Source organism: Solanum tuberosum, unplaced genomic scaffold (genome assembly GCF_000226075.1).
Source record: "Solanum tuberosum cultivar DM 1-3 516 R44 unplaced genomic scaffold, SolTub_3.0 scf00338, whole genome shotgun sequence".
Classification (NCBI taxonomy): Eukaryota; Viridiplantae; Streptophyta; class Magnoliopsida; order Solanales; family Solanaceae; genus Solanum; species Solanum tuberosum.
The window spans coordinates 210,266-230,070 of record NW_006239263.1 but is presented as its reverse complement, the minus strand read 5'-3'; the positions used below and the strand labels follow the sequence as shown (position 1 = coordinate 230,070).

The 19,805-nt window shown below is 31.0% G+C and overlaps 2 protein-coding genes across 4 annotated transcripts; one reads left to right on the top strand and one right to left on the bottom strand.

Annotated features, from left to right (window-relative positions):
* Positions 1–10,788: 10,788 nt before the first annotated feature.
* Positions 10,789–11,707, top strand: LOC102580681 (ethylene-responsive transcription factor 4-like). The gene is given in 1 exon segment (NM_001318553.1): positions 10,789–11,707. A coding segment is annotated over 1 exon segment (681 nt). The 3' UTR covers positions 11,470–11,707.
* Positions 11,708–15,507: 3,800 nt separating this feature from the next.
* On the bottom strand, positions 15,508–17,931 carry LOC102579909 (protein NUCLEAR FUSION DEFECTIVE 6, chloroplastic/mitochondrial-like). Of its 3 annotated transcripts, XM_015315107.1 has the most exons (4): positions 17,704–17,931; positions 17,391–17,515; positions 16,835–16,883; positions 15,508–15,782 (listed from the first exon to the last, which is right to left on the bottom strand). In XM_015315107.1, the coding sequence occupies exons 1-3, from the start codon at positions 17,853–17,855 to the stop codon at positions 16,876–16,878; spliced, it is 285 nt and encodes a 94-aa protein (XP_015170593.1). In that variant the 5' UTR covers positions 17,856–17,931; the 3' UTR covers positions 15,508–15,782; positions 16,835–16,875. The 3 variants fall into 3 exon arrangements, with proteins under 3 accessions (XP_015170593.1, XP_006361022.1, XP_006361023.1); XM_006360960.2 differs by lacking the exon at positions 16,835–16,883; XM_006360961.2 differs by lacking the exons at positions 15,508–15,782; positions 16,835–16,883 and adding an exon at positions 16,679–16,709.
* Positions 17,932–19,805: the final 1,874 nt, after the last annotated feature.

The window sequence follows — 19,805 nt, the reverse complement described above, 5'->3', positions numbered from 1 at the left end:
ACAATTAGTTAATTAACATGAAATTTACGTATTATTTCATGTAAAGTTTAATTATTCAATATACTATTAGATCCTGTATATTGTACCAATCCAAAGTTAACACTTAACACCATTCACTATGGTAGAGAAGTCAATCAAGTTACAAATTACAAATTACAGACTAGCTAGTTAGCGCAATCTATCATTTTTTAATGTACTAACAATAATCATTCAATAGGGTCAAACACATATACAGTAAAACCTCTATAAATTAATACTCGGTAAATTAATAATTATTTACAACAAATTTAAAGTGATAGAAAATAAATTGCAATCACAAATAAAATATGAAGAAACATAGTTTTATTCATCAAGATTGCGGATACAATTTTGTTCCTCCCTTGATTCTACTCTCCTAAGATTTATCCATGAGTCGAGGGCCGTTAGTGGCGTATTTCTCGAACTAGGGTGATTTAGAGTTGACCTCTATATGAATATTCCATGACTCTTGTGGAATATTCGAGATCTTGATCTTTAAAAATACCCAAGAGTTTATGAGATATTATGAGATGCCTTTTAAGGGAATTTAGTACCCTTTATATAAGCATAAACTAGGGTTTAGGCTTGAGTAGCCTCCAAGAATTCTAATTGAAACTGAACACATCTTCTAGAGTCCCAATTCGAATTGAACATGTCTTGTAGAGTCCACAAAATTTCAATGTCTACAAATGCCCCTACTTCAAGGCTTGTCAGAGTGTAGACTCGATAAAACTCAAAAATTTCAATGTCTACAATAATCTCTATAAAATAATATTTTCCTTCGGTCCCGACTTGGGCCAATGGAAAAAATCATCAATTTCGATAAGATAATAAGATAATATATTTCCAAAAGACCACTATATAAATATATGGTCCCATTAATATCATAAATTAATAATTCTTTAAAAGTACAAATATATCTAAGACAATTTAGTGAAATATGATTTTATTATGTTCTGTTTTTTCTTATAATTTAAATCTCTGTTGAAGCTCATCTCTAACTTTTCTTATTGCATCCAAGAGCTCCGGTGTTGTCTTTTCGAACTGCACCATAAAATTGTGAAGAGTTCTAGATGCGATAAGTGTTTCCTTACGCGTAACTGGTTCCAAAGGTATAGTATCATCTTCAACTTCATCTTCAACATTGCCTTTTCCGATGGTATCCACAATTTCTTCTAAACTCTGGACCTCTGAACATATATCACTTTCACCTGGATTATCCAACAGGTTATTGACATCCATTTTATTGTGGTAACCGAGATCATTAATCAATGACCTCAAGTTCATGAATGAAATTTTCACAAGTAGGTTCATTCAAATTCTCTGAGATTGCATCCCCCAAACGAATTTTACAGTTTCGAAAACAATTTGCTATTGTCTCTTGCTGAACATTTATTGTCCAAATAGGGATTGCGAAATTGATAGCATCCAAAACATTAATCTTTGCTGGATCAGTTTGTCCCACTTCATAGTCTTCTAATATCTTACGATAAAAAATTGTTCAACAATACATCTTGAAAGCTTTTATTATCCACAAGGTTGAAATTATTAAAATACAGTGATTTTGATGTATTCGTTGTACTTTATGTATAATATATTTTTTATGTGAGATCAATAAATACGATATATAAATTAGTAAGATACAATGATTTTGATATATTCAAAATTAACCTTCATTAAATCTCAAACCATTCTTTAAATTAATAAATATGAATTTATCGATTAAATAATATTTCTATAAAATAATAAAATTTCATGGTCTCACCTATATTAATTTATAGAGATTTTACTATATTATAAGATAATATTTTATCATAATTAATTTGCTTTAACAATGTCCACGCATCGCGTTGATTAAAATATAAATTTAAAAAAAGAAAATTACACTTTTTAATGAAAACTTAGATTTTGAACTACCCCTAGCTAGATTGTTATAATAATTTTATGAGATAGTTCTTCCTTATTACAAATTATACATACTCAATCCCTTATATTCATTTCACTTCATGATGTTGCTTTGGTTAACGACTTATAAGTCACCTTTGAGCCAAGCAAGAGTTTTCCAAATTCAATTCAAAAGTATCGTAATGCAGAAAAAACTTCACCACCAATAGTTACCCCTCATGTTTCTTTAACCGCGGTCCTGATTTCTTTGACAAGCCTAGTATGTAAACTTGGTTATGATATTTCGATCCACTTGATCAAAGATGAATAGAACACTTTCAAACCGTCGTATGAATTGAATCTGACAAAGAAAACAAAATTATTATCAGCTTCATCTTTTTTTTTACTCTAAATTTCTCTATTTCATCTAAAATATCTGTCTTTTTTTACTCTAACCAATACCTATACTCATCATTACAAGTAGCAAATAAATTATAAAATTAAACAAGATGAGTACATGACGTCTAACACATAGACTTCAAGTCTTTCACATGTTGGTCAATATGTTCAACAATTAATTGGAATATTTTCTAAAGCAACTTAAATGCTTTTTTCATGGGTGTCTATTAATTGTCTCAAAATATTAACAAAAATTGGGGAAGCAAGCAAAAGTCAATAAAAATGGCACTACATCTTGACTTGATTTATGAACATAATTACAACAATAATTAATACATACAGAATATATCAAAGTATGAAACAAGTATACGCGTTTGCTTGGGACCACATGAATTACGTACTTATTTATCAGTGACATTCACTTTTATTATAAAAGATAAAATTCGTATTGCTTAGTATGAACTCGTTTCACACCTTGCTTTCGTCTAAAAGAAGAGTTTATGAAGTAGGAAGGATTTTTTTGATAACAAGAAAAAAAATAATTCATCGATAACCTTTATGTTACTATCGATCTTTAGCCACTCCTCTAATTCGTGGTACTGAGTTTCACAAGTTAATACTTCCTATTCATTTGTGGGTCATCCAAGGGTTCTTTATTTTTATTTTATTTTATTGGAGAGGTGATTTCTAAAAACAATCATAGTTAATTAACATAGGTAAAAAAAAAATTCTTCAATATGCATCAAAATAGATCTCCACTTAAAAAAAATAAAAACATACCTTAAATTAAAACACGGATGCATAGTGCTTGAAAATCTATCGAACAATTCGAGTCAAATCTGAAAGAAAGCTAAAAATTGTTAGTTTGATGAACATATATTCTCATAGTATATACTATATACAATTAATAATTTATATATAAAAGCACCACATGAGTGACACGTCTATATGGGGCATATATATTTTGTTTTCAACGATAAAGACATCTCTAAGGATTTTTTATTTTTTTTAGAGAAAGTGTTTTTCGAAAAAAAATTCAACTAAACATATAAAAATAAGAAAATATTCTCCTATATACCAACCACACCATTAGGATATGTTTGGAGAAAAATATTTTCTTGAAAATAAATTTATTTTTCTATGTTTGATACCTAAGTAAAAGGAATTAATTTTACAAATACTACGAGAGATAAGTGTAATGGTGTGGACTGTGGAGATGGCTACAAGGATGGAAATAAAAATAAAGCATGTTAAATGATAAACTATCAAATATCGAATGAGAAATAAAATATTAGGTAAATGTGCTGAATCATTTTTCCTTTTAGTGGTCCAAAAAGATATAACTAAACTAATTAATCCATACACTAAGACATTTATTGTAAAGAGACTATACTAACATTTAATATTGAGCAACTTTCACAGGAAAAGGATAAAGCTAAGCTGACTTAAAAAAGTATTTGCTAATTAAAGTCAATTATGCAATGCTATCTCAATCAAGCAATTATTTAGTGGAGCCTTTTTCTAGCCACTCTCACATCAATAATTAAAATTTCTAATAGGAAAAATACATTAATGCCAAGAGATAATACAAACATTCAAGATAATATCAAATAGAAAGGCTCGTCCAGTGAGTGATGACACTAGCGAGTAAACTGCAAAAGGGTCTTGCTTGGTATAATATAAGCGGATGACTTAGTTATAATTAGCTCAGATGTGACTTCTTTGCTCGGTTTCGGTTGCTTGACTCAATAATGGCCCTTCAAAGTCATTGACTCCATATTTAGGGAACGGTTGAACTCCTTTTTTCTTTTTCAAGCTGTCGACAGTCATGTTCTTATATTTCTTTACTGTATAATTTCTCCGTCCCTTTTTACTTATCAGATTTTGACTTAACATGCTTATTTTACCTCTATTAATTGATAGAGTCTTAAACATATTTACTCATTATATTTTTCAAAAACATTAACTTAATGTTAATAAATTGAGGAAATAATAGAAAGTAAAACTTTATCATTCCTTGATTTGTCAAACATGACAAGTAAAAAGTAAATATTCACAAATTTACCTTAATTATTAATTTTTTCACCATTTAATTACCATGTGGTTATGTTAAACTTGTGTTGTTACTCTATATTTGGCGACAATATAATTAGTTTGAAATAATAATGTATATTTTCACCTTACTTATAATATAATTATTATAAACTAATTTAAGATAATATAAATACTAAATGCTAATAAATTTTATTGTTTGATTGGTCCAGGTTTCATACTTGAATCAACAAACATCGGATATATGCTCTGAATGAATGGAAAAAAAATAAGATATATACTCTGAATCATTTGTCATTCTTAAGGAGGATATTACTATATTTAATTTGAAGTATTATAAGAAAGATATTTATATTAAATTTTGATTAAATTTGTATTTATGTTAAAATTTTGGAATGACTCAAATGGTTTGATTTGGGGATTTCATATTAAAGGTCTCAAGTTTGAAATTCCTTACCTTACGTTATCAAGGGGTTATCCAACTCTATCGAAGGAGAAAAAAAGTTGGGACTACGACTTACTTAGTGCAGGGCTGCTTGTCGTGATTGGTTGGACACTCTCTTCGTCTAAGGTCTTAGATTGATCACTCTATTAAGCTTTCCCAACAAGTCTATTGAATGGGGTACGAAAGATTGCTATTCAAAGCATCGTTGACCTTTTTGAGTCAAGCTAGTCGCATGCAGTTTGCCTAATGTAATTTACTTCTTTTTATGTGGTTTACAAACTATTACATAAGATTGAGGTTTATCTTGTGCGCACCTAAAGAATAGCAACTACGAATTTCCTTCTCATTAAAAATTGCATTCATGGCAAGAAGTCACATATTGGAAAGTAAATTGTTCTATATTTAACAAAAATTATTCATATCCGAGCTGAATTCGTAATCAATTCTTTTAATTAAAAATAAAAAAATATTTATCACTCCGCGTTAGCTCATTCCATTAACTTTCTTTTAGTGCAATAATATCAGCCGACCGAATCTTGTGGGAACATTAATACTTAGCAACTTTTAATCTGTCTATTTTCAATTAAATATGTCATATTTCAATATACAAAAAGTAGTTATATTTATAAATCCTTTTAAAAATATGTAGTTAAGAGGATGTAAAATTCCAAGTCAAAAACTAATTGCACATGTGAAAGTATGAAAATGAATTTCTAACCGGCTAAATTTCTAAAATTAACTTATTTTTTTTAAAAATAAAAATTTACTAAACAAATTCTATTATTTGATTAATCCATTTAAAAATTATTGTTAAACAATAATTAGTATATGATCAACTTTAAAAAAGTACTTCTTTGTGTATTTACAGATTTTTTAGCTTAGGTTACTCTAAAAAAATATTTATTTCTCTCAAAAACTTGATATACACATCTCGAAAAAAAATTTAGTTTATGAAAAACACTTTTTGTTACTCTCAAACAACACTTATTACTTCGACATTATATAGTTTCCTATTTGTACACATATATCCAAAATTAAAATACATAAATTAAATAACACATTTATATATTACCTCATTTTCAACAACCACATGAGCAAGGCACATCATCCTGCCTATGTATAATGGAGAAGCAACCGTTAAATATCATTGAAAGTGACATACACTTCACATATATACTATAGTTTGACTATATTTCTAACCATAAAAATCATAGTCTGAAACAAATTTACGCGTTTGTTTAGCTACTCCACTAACTCACAAATAACAAATTGACTCCTAGCTAGTATGTATATACACACATTGTTGTTGTTTTTTCCATCTGATGTCCGATATTCTATATTGAAGCCCGATTAAATTTTAATTTGTGCCAAAAAGTTTTATATTACGGGTAAAACACTCTCTAATAAAGACGATTGGGAACTCAGGGGGATTCAAACTCGACAACTCTGATTAAGAATGAATGACTACTTATCACTCTACCACAACCCTTGTCGGTTATATACACATTGATTGTTATGTTAAAACAAGGTTGAACCCGTCGGTGACTCCTTAAAGCTGGCACCAAGTTTCATTTAGACACCTTAACCGGGTTTTGTTCATTTTAGACGCCTTATGAGACTCTGGATGTGTCCTTTTGACACTTTATATTGACATGGCATAGTGAACAAGCACACTAGCTGCGCGTGAGAGCCTTATTTCATTATTATTATTATTTTAAAAAAATTCTTCTTCTTCTCCATTTTCTAGCTACCATTTCCCAAACTTAAACTTTTTCTATGGTGAAAAAGATTTAATGATGTCAACGATAAATAAGTAAATTTCAGTCCACATGATTTCCTAAAAGTTTATTTCAGCACCACGAAATAATCATCATATTTCTTTTTTGTGTATTTGAATCCTTTGCACATACGAGAATTGCAAGAAAACATAATTCTTTCACGGTTAATTAATAACTGATTTTTAGAAATAAAGAAGAAAAAAATGTGTTTTTTGTATTAAATTTTTCAAAGTAATTAAATTCTTTTGGTAGTGTTTCTTGAAAAGACCACATGGATGGGAAAGGGGTTGGGGTGGAGAGGACAACTGGTCATGGGTGAATTGGTGATGAATTTCTTTTCAAGAAAAAGTTATAATTTGAGTTTAAAATGTCACATGTCATCAAATTAATGGTCACTTTTTTTTTCTACTCAAAAGTCATTAATTGAGAATATATATTATATGTGTTCGTCTAATTCGTCACTTGGACATCATCGACAAGTGTATTACACATATTTTATATATTTGAGCGATTATAAAAAAAATATCAAAATAACACAACACAATCATATATAAGATGTCTAAAATAAACAAAGCTCATTTAAAATGTCAAAGTAAAATTTGATGTAAACTTTAGGAGACTATCGATCAGTTTAACCTTAAAACAAATTAAGAAGTGTTTGGTTGTTTACAAAACTTGTGGTAGTCACATTTTTATCAGTGGACAAGAAAGCATTATATTCTTTATTTGTGGACACAATCTTGACAGGACCATATATCATTCATTATCTTAATTACATTTGACATTTGTCGATCGTACGTACAAGGTAAATAGTAATTCAAGTACATGTACTAATTACTTCAATTTGTTCAACGAAAAGCGTTTAAATTTAGTTAAACATAAATAGAGATATTTAATATTGGCATGACTTTTTATCTATACATAATACATCTCGATTAAGTAGTGTATCTACTGAATATTCAACTTATTCAAAAATTGTTATATTAAATGATTTATTGACCATCATTAAAAAAAAAAGAGTACAAGGTAATTCAAGTACCTTGTACTTAAATCTATTATGCGCGGTTTATTTTTGTTTTTATTTTAATATATAGCAGAGAAGAAAATAATATATAAATTAAATAAATGGTTCTTGGTATATTCCATTTATATTGTTTAATGATGTACCTACAGCAGAAAAATGTTGATAACAGATCGTCAAAGGCAATCATATTGTTAAATATATTCCCAAAAAATTAGCACAATAATTTTGTGGAGCCTTTGTCAGCCGCCTCACAAAGTATATAATATAAAAATATTTATACACACATATCAATAAATTAATTATGTGACATGATCACTAGTATCGCCGAAATTGATTTGTTATATCTAAATGAATCGTGTGATAATTTGTATTATATTATTCAATGTCAGAATCAGACCAACATAAATACGATGATCTGGTTGGATATAAATATTTTCGAGTTCGAGCTTCGAAGATGAAGAAAAATTATTAGGACTATTACGCTCAAAATAAGTCCTACACTGTATAGTTCTAATTTAATCAGATATAATACAAATATCAATTGAGAAATCTAAAAAAAAAATATTGGAGCAAGATAGAGGTGAATTGATGATATGAATTTATTTTAAGGACTAGGCATATATACATTATTTAACTTTAATAATTGTTCACCTACATACCTATTTTATTTATATAAAATATAAAAAGAAAAAACTTTATGGTCAGTTGAACCCATAATACATTTTCAGCAATATATATAAAAAGATAATACATGGTGTGTGTTTGCGTGGCACCTAATTAGATTGACAACATGACTTTTTTCTACTATATATTATATATATAAAAGAAAATAGTTAAATGTTGCCAGCTAGTGATAATGGGCTAATTAATATATAACCAATATTGATCGGGATGAATGATTGGAATTATTTATATTTTTAATTAAAAATTTCGAACAATTGAAAATATCATTATCAACATGAGCTTTGTGTAATACGTGAATTCAGATTTATCGAATAATTGAACTCATTCTATTAATCTTTAAGTCTTATTGGGTCAATATCAGCCGATCGAATCTTGTGGCGCTATAAATTAATACTACTACTAATTAAATATATATTGGCCAATTTGGCCTCCATTTTACATTACATAACCAATAATTGTAGTATATCCTTACTACACACGCACCATCCTTTATTTTTGCTTTTTCCATTTTTTTTCTTTGTTAAGTGAATCTTGTTGTTAGCACCTCCATCACTAATTGGTTAAAAAATAGAAGCACACGAAATAACAAATAGTTAGAAAATTAAGAGTGAGAAATACGAAAAATAGTAAAATATCGAAACTAGCTAACAACACGTACAAATCAAAAACATTATATGCGATATTAATTACTATCTTCTTAAACCATCGACATTTATACCTTCTTATCAAGAGTCTTGTCATCGATAAATTGTTCAGTCTAATCACTTCTCCTTTTTATCCTACTTCTACCTCTCCTTAAGCCTTCCAACGTCACTCTCACATTTCCTTACTAAGAAATCTCCTCTTGACATGGTCAAATAGGAAATAACTATGAAAAAAAAGGACCATATTCGAAGATTCGATTTAATCTCATTTAATAATCCATAATTTAAAATCAAATCTGAATTATGTTTTTTTTTTCTTCAAAAATATAAAAAAATAAAATAGAAAAGTGTCAACACGCGCTGAAGTGAGTGCGTGCGTTGTAATTAAAGAAAGATAAAATAGAATCCTGCTGGTTTTATATAGAACCATGGGCGGACTTGCCGGCTTTAGTAATCCGCAGACACGCCTACTTTATATTTTCTACAAATATGTCGTGTCAAATTCTCATTTGTCCCAAACATAGTGGACCCCACCGTCAATGTGGGACCCAAACACCATTAAGGAAAATTGTGGGATCCATACCACGCGGCGGAATACCTGAAGCTTAGCCGACAAAACCGGTTCAACCCGGATTTGTCACCTTTTTCCCCCACACTTAAACCATTTGTTTATCATCTGCCACCTGTCCATTATCTCTCCTGCTTTCTAGTATCTTCTCTCTTTTAACATACGTGAAATATACCCTAAATTCTTGTCAAGTTTAACAGTATTTTTAATGCTACTCTCAACTTTTTAATAAGAGATACATACTACTCGTACAAGAATTTGAGACCATTTGTTATGTCATATAGAATTGAGAGTGTTTCTAAATTTAGCTGGCAATATAGTTCGGGGACGAAACTAAAGTTCTCTAAATTAAATCAACTCTATATAGTTTTATTTATTTATGGGAAAAAGGACAAATATACGACCAAACTATCGTAAATGGTATGTAAATACCATCCTTCATACTTTTGGGACATTGGTGCCCCTGCTGTTCAAAAACTAGAGTATATATGCCCTTCACTCTAACAAAAGATTAGATAAGGACACGTGGCACAAACTTATCCGTCGATTCGATATTTAATAAATGTCGAATTTGTGGATAAGATTATGACACGTGTATGTCTGTTAGTATAAAGGGTGTATATACACTCTAGTTTTTAGACGGCAAGAGCACCAATATCCCAAAAATATGATGAAGGGTATCTATATACCATTTACGATAGTTCAAGGGTATATTTATCCCTTTTCCCTTTATTTATTTGGTCAATTTAAAAAAAAAATGTATCATATGAAGTTAATAAACACTAATAAATATAGTAATTGATTGTAATGAATTACTTACCCTTAAGATTATGCGTTATTGTTTATTGTAGATAATTTTCTTAAATTAAAATTCTGGAGTAGCATGTATAATAATTATCATAAATGGATAGGAAAAGTTGTTTTCTCTGGTAACGTATACATTTTATTAAAATAATAAATATATATTTGATATTTATTTGTTAAAAGAAAATGACAAATTCAAAATACTTCAAATGTATATGTAGTTCCCACGTATAACTAAAAAGAAAAAACAGTCTGCCGCCATCAAGAACACAAATGTCACGTAACTGACTAGGCCCCACATTTTGTAGAAAAAAACAAGGGCCCCACAAAACCCATGGGGGGCGGCTATTTCTCACAAGTCAAAATACCCATAGCCACTATTGACTCGCTTTTCCTATATAATCTCTCTTCCCCACTTCTCCATTTTCTTCATCTCCTAACATTATTATTTCTAACCAAATTTTGAATAAATTTAATTAGTCTTTAGTATGGCGCCCAAAGAAAAAATTGGTGCAGTGACGGCGGCGGCAGCGGCAGCGGTGATGGCGGTGGGGAAATTGAATGGAATTTCGAAAGAGGTGCATTATAGAGGTGTAAGGAAGAGGCCGTGGGGGAGATACGCGGCGGAGATAAGAGATCCCGGTAAAAAAAGCCGGGTTTGGCTTGGTACTTTTGATACTGCGGAGGAAGCGGCGAAAGCTTATGATAACGCTGCTAGGGAATTCCGTGGAGCTAAAGCGAAAACTAATTTTCCTCCATTACAAAAGGAGGAAGATCTGAAATTCCCTGTTAAAAATGAAATCAATCGGAGTCCGAGTCAGACTAGTACTGTTGAATCGTCGAGTCCGGTTATGGTTGATTCATCATCGCCGTTAGATCTAAGACTTTGTGGATCAATCGGCGGGTTTAACCATAATACTGTTAGATTTCCGATCTCTGGTGGAGGTTTTACCGGTGCTGTACCGGCGGTGAATCATATGTACTATTTAGAAGCACTTGCACGCGCCGGAGTTATAAATTTAGAAACAAATCGGAAGAAGACGGTGGATTTCCTCGGTGGTGGTGACTCCGATACATCAACGGTGATTGATTTTATGCGTGTTGACGTGAAACCAACCATCGCCGGTCTAAATCTGGACCTCAACTTTCCTCCACCGGAAAATATGTGACATCACCGGAGACGACGATCGGAGATATTTTGTGAAACATTTTTATTTATTGCAATTTCCTTTTTAATGTTTTTATTTAAACAGAAAAGGGAAAAAAAAGAAATAGTATATAGAATTAGATTAGATGGTAGAAAACTGAAGAGCCATCGCCGTTGCTGCTGCCGTCGCCGCCAGCGACAATTTATCACCGCCGATGTCAATATCAACAAGGCTGATCTACTTTTACCTTTTTTTGCAACAGAAGAAACAAATCTATTGATTTTGCAAAGCTGTTGTTTCAATTAGATCATCCTATAATATTTGTTATATACATTGTTGCCGGTTTTTTCAGCTGAAAAATAATATTATATTCTCTATTTCACTCTATTACGAGAAGGAGTTGTTCGAATAGTAAACGTGTTTATTGATCGGTGGGAATGTGAGGAGCAGGCGGCGGCGAGTGAGAACCGCTAAGAGAGATTTGCGGTACACGTGTAGCACGTGTGGTCCATTTTGAGTGTACGGATATGGCAGATACAGAGAGTTTAATTTTGAGTAATAATGGAGGTTGTGCCACGTGGATGTTATTTTGTCTTTTTCATTTTCAGCTAACGTAACAAATACGTACTTTCAGCTGTGAATGTACGTTAACGGATATGTTTCTTTGTTTGCTACGTTACTACTCGGTCCGTTCGTTTTTATTTATCACTATTTAACTAAGAAAATATTAACAATTGATATGAGTATTTTACCAAACGATATAAGGACAAATTTGGAATTATAGTGTAATGCTAGCTGTCTGTTGGTGGATCCCCGACATAAATAGTGGTAAGAATCTCTTTTCGAGTAAGCACACACTGTAATTAAAGCTTAAAAACAACGTTAATTAATGAGAATCAGATCAAAAACAGATCCCTTAGCCGTAATTAGAGCAGTATTTAAGCCACTGTACCCAAGAACATTAATTAGTCATGTGTCTGTAAAGAAAAATTAAACATGACAAATTTAAATATGAGCCCTCTGTGTGACATAATAAATATAGGATACAAATTATCATATATAAAATAAGATCGAATTAAATGATATATTATACCAAAAATATAGCTAAATTTTTCTTTTTTAAAAGGGAAAAAGCTCAAATATGTCACTGAACTTTCAGAAAAGTCTCATTTATGTCATCCTTTAAAAATTTGGCTCATCTATGTCATTACCGTTTAAGAAAAACCTCATTCATGCCATTTTTTTTAACAGTGATTTTCCAAAACCATTTTTTACATGTGGCTAATTATTGTTCAGAATTTTGATTTTTTTAATAAAAACAATTAATGACGTGGCCGAATTATAATTAGCCACGTGTAAAAAATAGTTTTGTAAAATCACTGTTAAAAATAATGGCCTGAACGAGCTTTTTCTTAAACGATAATGACATAGATGAATCAAACTTTTAAAAGATGACATAAATGAGTCTTTTTTGAAAGTTCAATGTCATATTTGAGTCTTTCACCTTTTTAAAATCCTCTTTGCTTTCTTCATAAAAAAAAAAAAAAATTAAGTAAAAAACATTTACTATTTCAACAACCCCTCGTGTCAATTTTCAAAATTTCTAGATTTAAACCATTATAACGACTCCGTACCTAAGGGATTCGCTGCGGAGAGTAGCAGACAGGAAAAGGGGCCACATGTGGAGACGGACATGAGAAGTGAAGAGAAAACGCGGCTGCCGCTTTTGTGTGGGTGGGCCCCTTTTCATTTTGCCGTCCACCATATTTTACGTCATTTTATTGTTTTATTTTATTATTATTAAATTAATAATATCTTTCCGTTTTTATTTATTTATCTATATTTTATTATTTCATTTTACTATCTAATTTATATTTATATGACTTATTCATCAATATTACTATTTTTTTTGATTTCTCATCCGGTGTTCATTATTCATATTGAATATGGAAAGTTCCATATTAGGAGGTAAAACGCTTACTAACAAAAACGATATCGTATTTTAGAAAACTCGAATTCAAGACCTTTGATTAAGAATGAACAATTCTTGGTGATCATAATACCACAATTGATAATGGAGAAACTATTTTGAAAGTTGGAACTTTACAACATTTAAGCTTTCAAAGAAAATAAAATTAATTTTAAGGTAAAAAAAAATTAAAAAGAAAAAAGTATTCACACTGTTTTTTTTTTTTGGGCCTAACACACTGATTTAAATTCCATTGCACTTGTGAAGTAATTGGGAAGGACCACAAACTTTTTTTAAAAGACACTTTAAATGTTGGAAATCAATTACTTGCTATAAATGTTATTCTAAAGAGTAGCTGTCATTTTACTAATATTTTTCGAATAATTAGAAGAATGGATATTAGAGGAAAGCTATTTGAAGTCAGCAAACTAGAATGACTTCATTTAAATATTGGTCCCCATTTATTTCATTAATATAAAAGTAATAAAATTCACTTTTAATTGTTCACTAAATAATAATTATAATGCGATAACTGAAGTACTGAAAACAATATATAGTAATAGAAATTGAATGACAAAAATACAAAAATAAAATATATTGAATGACAATATATACTGGATATTTACATAATTTCTAATTTAGACTATAATCTTTAATACAAAAATAAAATATATAATGAACTTAATTCTTTGACGAAGAATGAAAGTTTATTCACCTAATCAAAAATTAAACTCGAGATCTCTGCGTATAGATATGATGCATAAAGAGAATATATTATAGGAATAAGACACAAACGATAGATAGAAGATTGCGTGTGGGCGGCTGGAAAGAAAAAGAGCGTGGGCGGCTGCTAATCTACATTTCTTTATTTCCGTTATATTTTATTTTTTTATAATTGTTGTTTCGGATCAACGTTCATGTACCTCAATTAATTTAAATATGTCATCAACAATTAAAAAAAATTCCTTTATATTTTTTAGATTTAATTAATTACCCCTAATAAATACAATACACCTATAATAAAAATTTCTTAAGAGATGTGTCACATCAATTTTTTTTTTATAAGAATAAGAGAGATTTAAAAGGATAATTATTTTCCTTTTAATTTTCTAACCTTTCGACACAAGAATATTTTTTTTGCAAAGCTTAAGAGAATAATTAACACGTCTTGATGAGGAATAAAAAGGCAATGAAATTGACGTGTTAGCAAAAGTAGGAAACATTGTCCAAATAAAAAAAATTGATTAAAAAAGATATATTAGAGTAGCTTTTGCTATAAAGTTTTTTCCCCTTGTTTTAGGGACATGTCATTGTTTTGATCCCAACATGCATAATTATTATTATTTAATATAATTGTCAATAAATAGTGAAAGTATATGGAAATAAAAAAAAAAAGGAAAGTTGAGGGAAAATGTGGTACTAGAACAATGAATATAATAATAAAAGTTAGGTTCTGCTGGAAAATATTTATTTGACCAATTCAACACACAATGATTGTTATCTAGTGATTAAAAACTTAAAATAATCTTAACGTAGGAAAATGCTTGACTAGCCTATAATGAAAAGCCACCCTATATATTCTTCCGTTTTCCATGTTTAAGAAAGTAGGGAACACTTTTTTAATCTTGTAGTCTTAAACTTGTCAACGAGAGAAAATTAAAATTAAATAATTACCGAAAAAAGAAGGAAAGTGACATCCTTTTTGAAATAGGCTAAAAAGGAAAGTAGGATCCAAGCCAAGCTGCATTCTATTTTTGAAGGTGTTGATTTCCTGGACAAATCTTAGGGTTGAGTACATTACTTGGGCCGAGGGTCCATCGTACACATTACCCTCCTCAGACCCCACTTGTTGGACTACACCGAGTATGTTGTCGTTGTTGCATGTTAGGGTTGAGAAATACAGTACACATTGGGTTGTGGTTACATCTTTCAACTTAAAATGCAGTTGACTCGATGAAGCCAGAACCACTATCATTCATCGTAACGTTACATGATTAAGAGGGTCTACGAGGTTACCTGTCGACAAAATCCTCATTGAAGTTGCTGTGCCTGCAAATTTTGTTGTCAATGAAGAAACAACTTATCCTTGGTTGAGTCAAGAGTGGTTCAACTCTATAAATACTTGGAGTAATAAAACAAGACTCAAGTAAGATCCAGAATTCACTGAAGTTGGGGTCAGGTCAGCATCAAAATTACAACAAATGTATTCATTTAGAACAAAAATCAAATGAAAGTTACAGGAGAAAACATATGTTTCTTTGGAGCACCTGTCGTGCGCTACGTTTAGACATTCTCTTAGTCCATAGACTGCATGGTAAAACTTCGCTTGAACCTTCTGACATTCATCATAAATCATCGTTGCAATCTGATTGAATACCAAGTGTTAGAATGAATCTAAGCATATGATTTAATCAGCAAGAACTACAATGAGAAAGGCCAAAAGATATATGCTAAGCTTCAGACCCTCAATTCTTTAACAATCATGTAGCCACATGATTCACAAAATCTACAAGAAGAAGTACTTTGTGATCAATCTAATCAGACAAGTACAGAAAAATCACATCAAATGCATCACATAAAGTCTGCATTCAATCTGAGAATGCATAATATGTTGTTCAAGGATGATAATGTTCCATATGGTGGTAGTGGTCCCATTTCATCAGGTTCACAGTTTACTAATGGAGGTTCAGACACAGAACTTTAGTTCTCGGGAGAAGTAGAAATCTTATGTTATCGTGGGTCGTGGCACCTCTCTCTATGGTCTCTGTAAGTTGATAAACCAGCATTTCAACTTGTACAAGAACTTCTCTTTTTAACTTCGGTTGTCCAACAACAGAACAAGCATACAAGCTTAAGAGAATACCAAATGAAATCCGCTCCCCTCCCTCCCCAGCAAAACGAGAAAATAATTGGGATAGGAGAAAAATTTTGCAGTTTTAGGGGATTATCTTTCATCTCAATGCCACTTAATGAATCTACAACTCTATGAATTAAAACTTAAAAGATCTTAGATGGATACAAGAAATAAAGACACAACAATCTTTTTAGAAGTGACTAAATATACATATCATAAGGGACATAATTAGAAGTTTTCAGAAATATTCCAGAAAACTAAAATCATGTAATATATTGCTTTATCTAACACTACCAATTGCGACGAAATGTGATAAAAGGCACAGACGACAAGTCAAGGCCATGTTCTTATTCCGTATTCTACTATTATTCTCTTAGACCGCATGGACATAAACTTCACTTGAACTATTTGACATTCATCATACATCATCATTGCAATCTGATTAAATACCTAGTATTAGAAAGCCACTTACATCTTAACAACAACAACTGGAAAGGAAAAGTCTATATGCTAAGCAACTTTTGGTCTGGCATACAGTGAGATTTAGTTTTCCTGAGGCTTACTATGGAATTAACTCATCAACAATCAATATCAGCTGCACGATTCACAAATCTGCAAGAAATACGTATTGCTGCATCAATCTAGAATCAGGCAGGCACAACAAAAACATCAATTGCATATTTAAGACTCAACAACATGTCAACATTTGTTGATATCTTATTTTTTGGTTTCCAATCCGGTGTCCAGTACCCACATTGGAGCCCGACTAAATCCGGATTCATGCCGGAAAGTCCCACATTGGGGGTACAACGCTCCCTAACAAAGGGATTCATCAACCACTCAACACTCAAACAAATACAAACATTTCATACTCCTAAATGCAGCCCATGCAGTCCACTCAAAGGCTAAAGTACATAAACAGAGAAGATGCAATGCAAATATAAGCTAATACCCAAACAAGTAAAAGTTTACATAGCACAATCTTTTAGAAATTTAGAGCAAATGTAAATTCTTCATAGGGAGGACATTGATGAACATTATATATGCATAATCGTGCATCCAACAAACTAATTCTCGTAATATATTCGTACAATAATTCAAAAAGAAGTAAAAATTTACCTTCAAGAGTCCAACCATAGCTTCTAGGAGTAGCAGATAACATTGAATTCAGCAATGCTGAAGCCGTAGCAGTGTGATATGGAAACATCGTTTCAACACTTACACAACTCATTTCAACAGGTAACCTACAAAATACAAAGAAAAATTCGTCCTGAGTCAATATCATATACACAAATTGGTAAGAAAATTAAATTTTCATACATATGTGCATATAATCAATCAATCTGGATCAATATCATAGGTAAGAGGATTAAGTATAAACACTGAAATAATTGCTGAAAATGCACACAAAAAAGGGTTCAGGCAAATTGACCTGAAAATGCGAGCGGCGAGGGGTTTCTGTGAAGGAATACGAAAAGGAGAGGAGGAGACCTTCGGCTTGGAGCCTCCGGAAAGTCTAACGGCGGCTGTTCGGCCGGAGGAAGTGGCGGAGCGGAGGAGGGACCTGGCGGTGATAGTGGCCATGTTTGTTGAGGCTACTAGCAGAGGCAAAAGGGCTTTGTTGGGGTTTTAGGTTCTCATATTTGGGGTTATCTCAAAAAAAAATTTGTTCAAAAATGAATTAAATTAAGTCAAATAGTATTAATTTTTATAGTTATTTGTAATTTTTATTTTATTTTTTTGTATCTTGATTAAAAAAATAGATTATATTTCAATATATAAGTAATTTTAAGATAATAAATTCTTATATGAGTATTTTCTTATTCAAATTATAAGTAGTTCTGTTTGGTAATTTCTTTTTAAATGTACAACAATAACATATTTGGTGCAAGTGTGGAAGGTAAAATGTATGTAGATCTTTATCTTATTTTTGAGGTGGATAAATTGTTTTTGATAGATCCCAGCTCAACAAAAAACAATTCAAAGTATTTGGTATCATGACAAAACATGACAAATCGATTATGAACAATAGTTATAACATAATAATACAACAATCAAAGTATAAGAAACACCAAATAGTAACAGGAAATTGACTGACAAGAAACTATAAGAATAATGTTACAACTACTAGTATAGAAGGATAAGCGAGATAACGCTCTAAAACGTACCTACTAACCTTCTATCATAATCGATGTCTTCCGCAACCTCCTATATATGGTCATGTTCTTGGTAAAATGAAATTGATCTATGTCTTGTCTAATCACCCCTCCTTGATACTTTTCTAGCCTATCGATTCTAGAGTCGTTATAGCACCATCCATAACCAAGCTCTCACACCTCCACAATGAGGCATTCGTGCATCTCTTATTCACAAGCCCAAATTATCTCAGCCTCGCTTTCGCATCTTGTTCTCCATCGAAATCACTTGCACCTTGTCCTTGATATCTTTGTTTTTGATTGTATCCCTTCTAGTATGCCAACATATACATCATCTTCATTTTCACAACTTTCCTCTTTTGAATGTAAGAAATTTTGACCGGCCAACACCTGGTCTTATATAACATAATTGGTCTAGTTACCACCTTGTAGAACTTGTCATTAAATTTGGGTGACACCTTCTTATGAATACTCCCAATTTCTTAAACAATAAACTCGAGATATTTGAAACCGCCTCTTTGTATTTACTTGATTAAGTGTTGTTGACACCCAATTTTGACCCTCCCCGAAAGTAATTAATTTCCGAGCTTCTTAATTTTTCAAACGATTTAGAATAATTAGCTTTATATAATTCAAAATAGTTTCAAGGTTATTTTAAGTAATTTCAGTCGATTTTTATAGTATTTTGAATAATAAATACATTTATATAATTTTATATAACTAGTATATTTTATAAATATTTGAAAATCATCTCAAAAGATTTTACATTTTTTTAGTTAAATAATTTATTAATTTAGTTTGGCTTAAATTATTGTTAATCTTTAAAATCAGTGATTATATAGTTCAAATTAATTATTTTATTTCGTTAAGATTCAGAAGCTCATAAATTAATGGCAGAATGGTCTGGGAGACCCTCGTACTTGTCTCATTTTGTCACTTGAGCCCTTCTAATCTAGACTTTGCCAACTAAACCCTCGAACCCACTGAAATCCAACATTTTAAACCTTTTTTTTGACATGTCATCCCATGTGGCAAAAGTAGTTCAAGTGCGTGAATTACACCCACTTTAGGAGCGTGAGATGCTTTTAAAAAGCCAATAACGGTCATTTTTGGCCATCTTCCCCAAATTCCCCTAATTTCTTCTTCAAATATCCAAAATGTCTTCTCTTTCTCACTCGTTTATCTCTCTCCAAAATTCTTCACTCCAAATTTCTTCTTCTTCTCCATAATTGATCAGGCCTTTTTTGTCTATATTTTATTTTTCTCGCCTTTTTCTTACTCGTTAATTTTTTTGTTCTTCACAATGACTGTTTGTTTTTGCTATTGTGGGCTTCATGCTGAACTTAAGATGTCAAGAACATCAACAAAACCAGGTGGA

Excerpts from the sequence above, each read along its gene's own strand:
- LOC102579909 (XM_006360960.2), bottom strand. The coding sequence starts at position 17,855 with ATGGCCACTATCACCGCCAGGTCCCTCCTCCGCTCCGCCACTTCCTCC. Across the intron at positions 17,516-17,703 it reads CTCGCCGCTCGCATTTTCAG|GTTACCTGTTGAAATGAGTT; the intron begins GTCAATTTGCCT and ends TGTATTTTGTAG. Across the intron at positions 15,783-17,390 it reads CTATGGTTGGACTCTTGAAG|ATTGCAACGATGATTTATGA; the intron begins GTAAATTTTTAC and ends GTATTCAATCAG.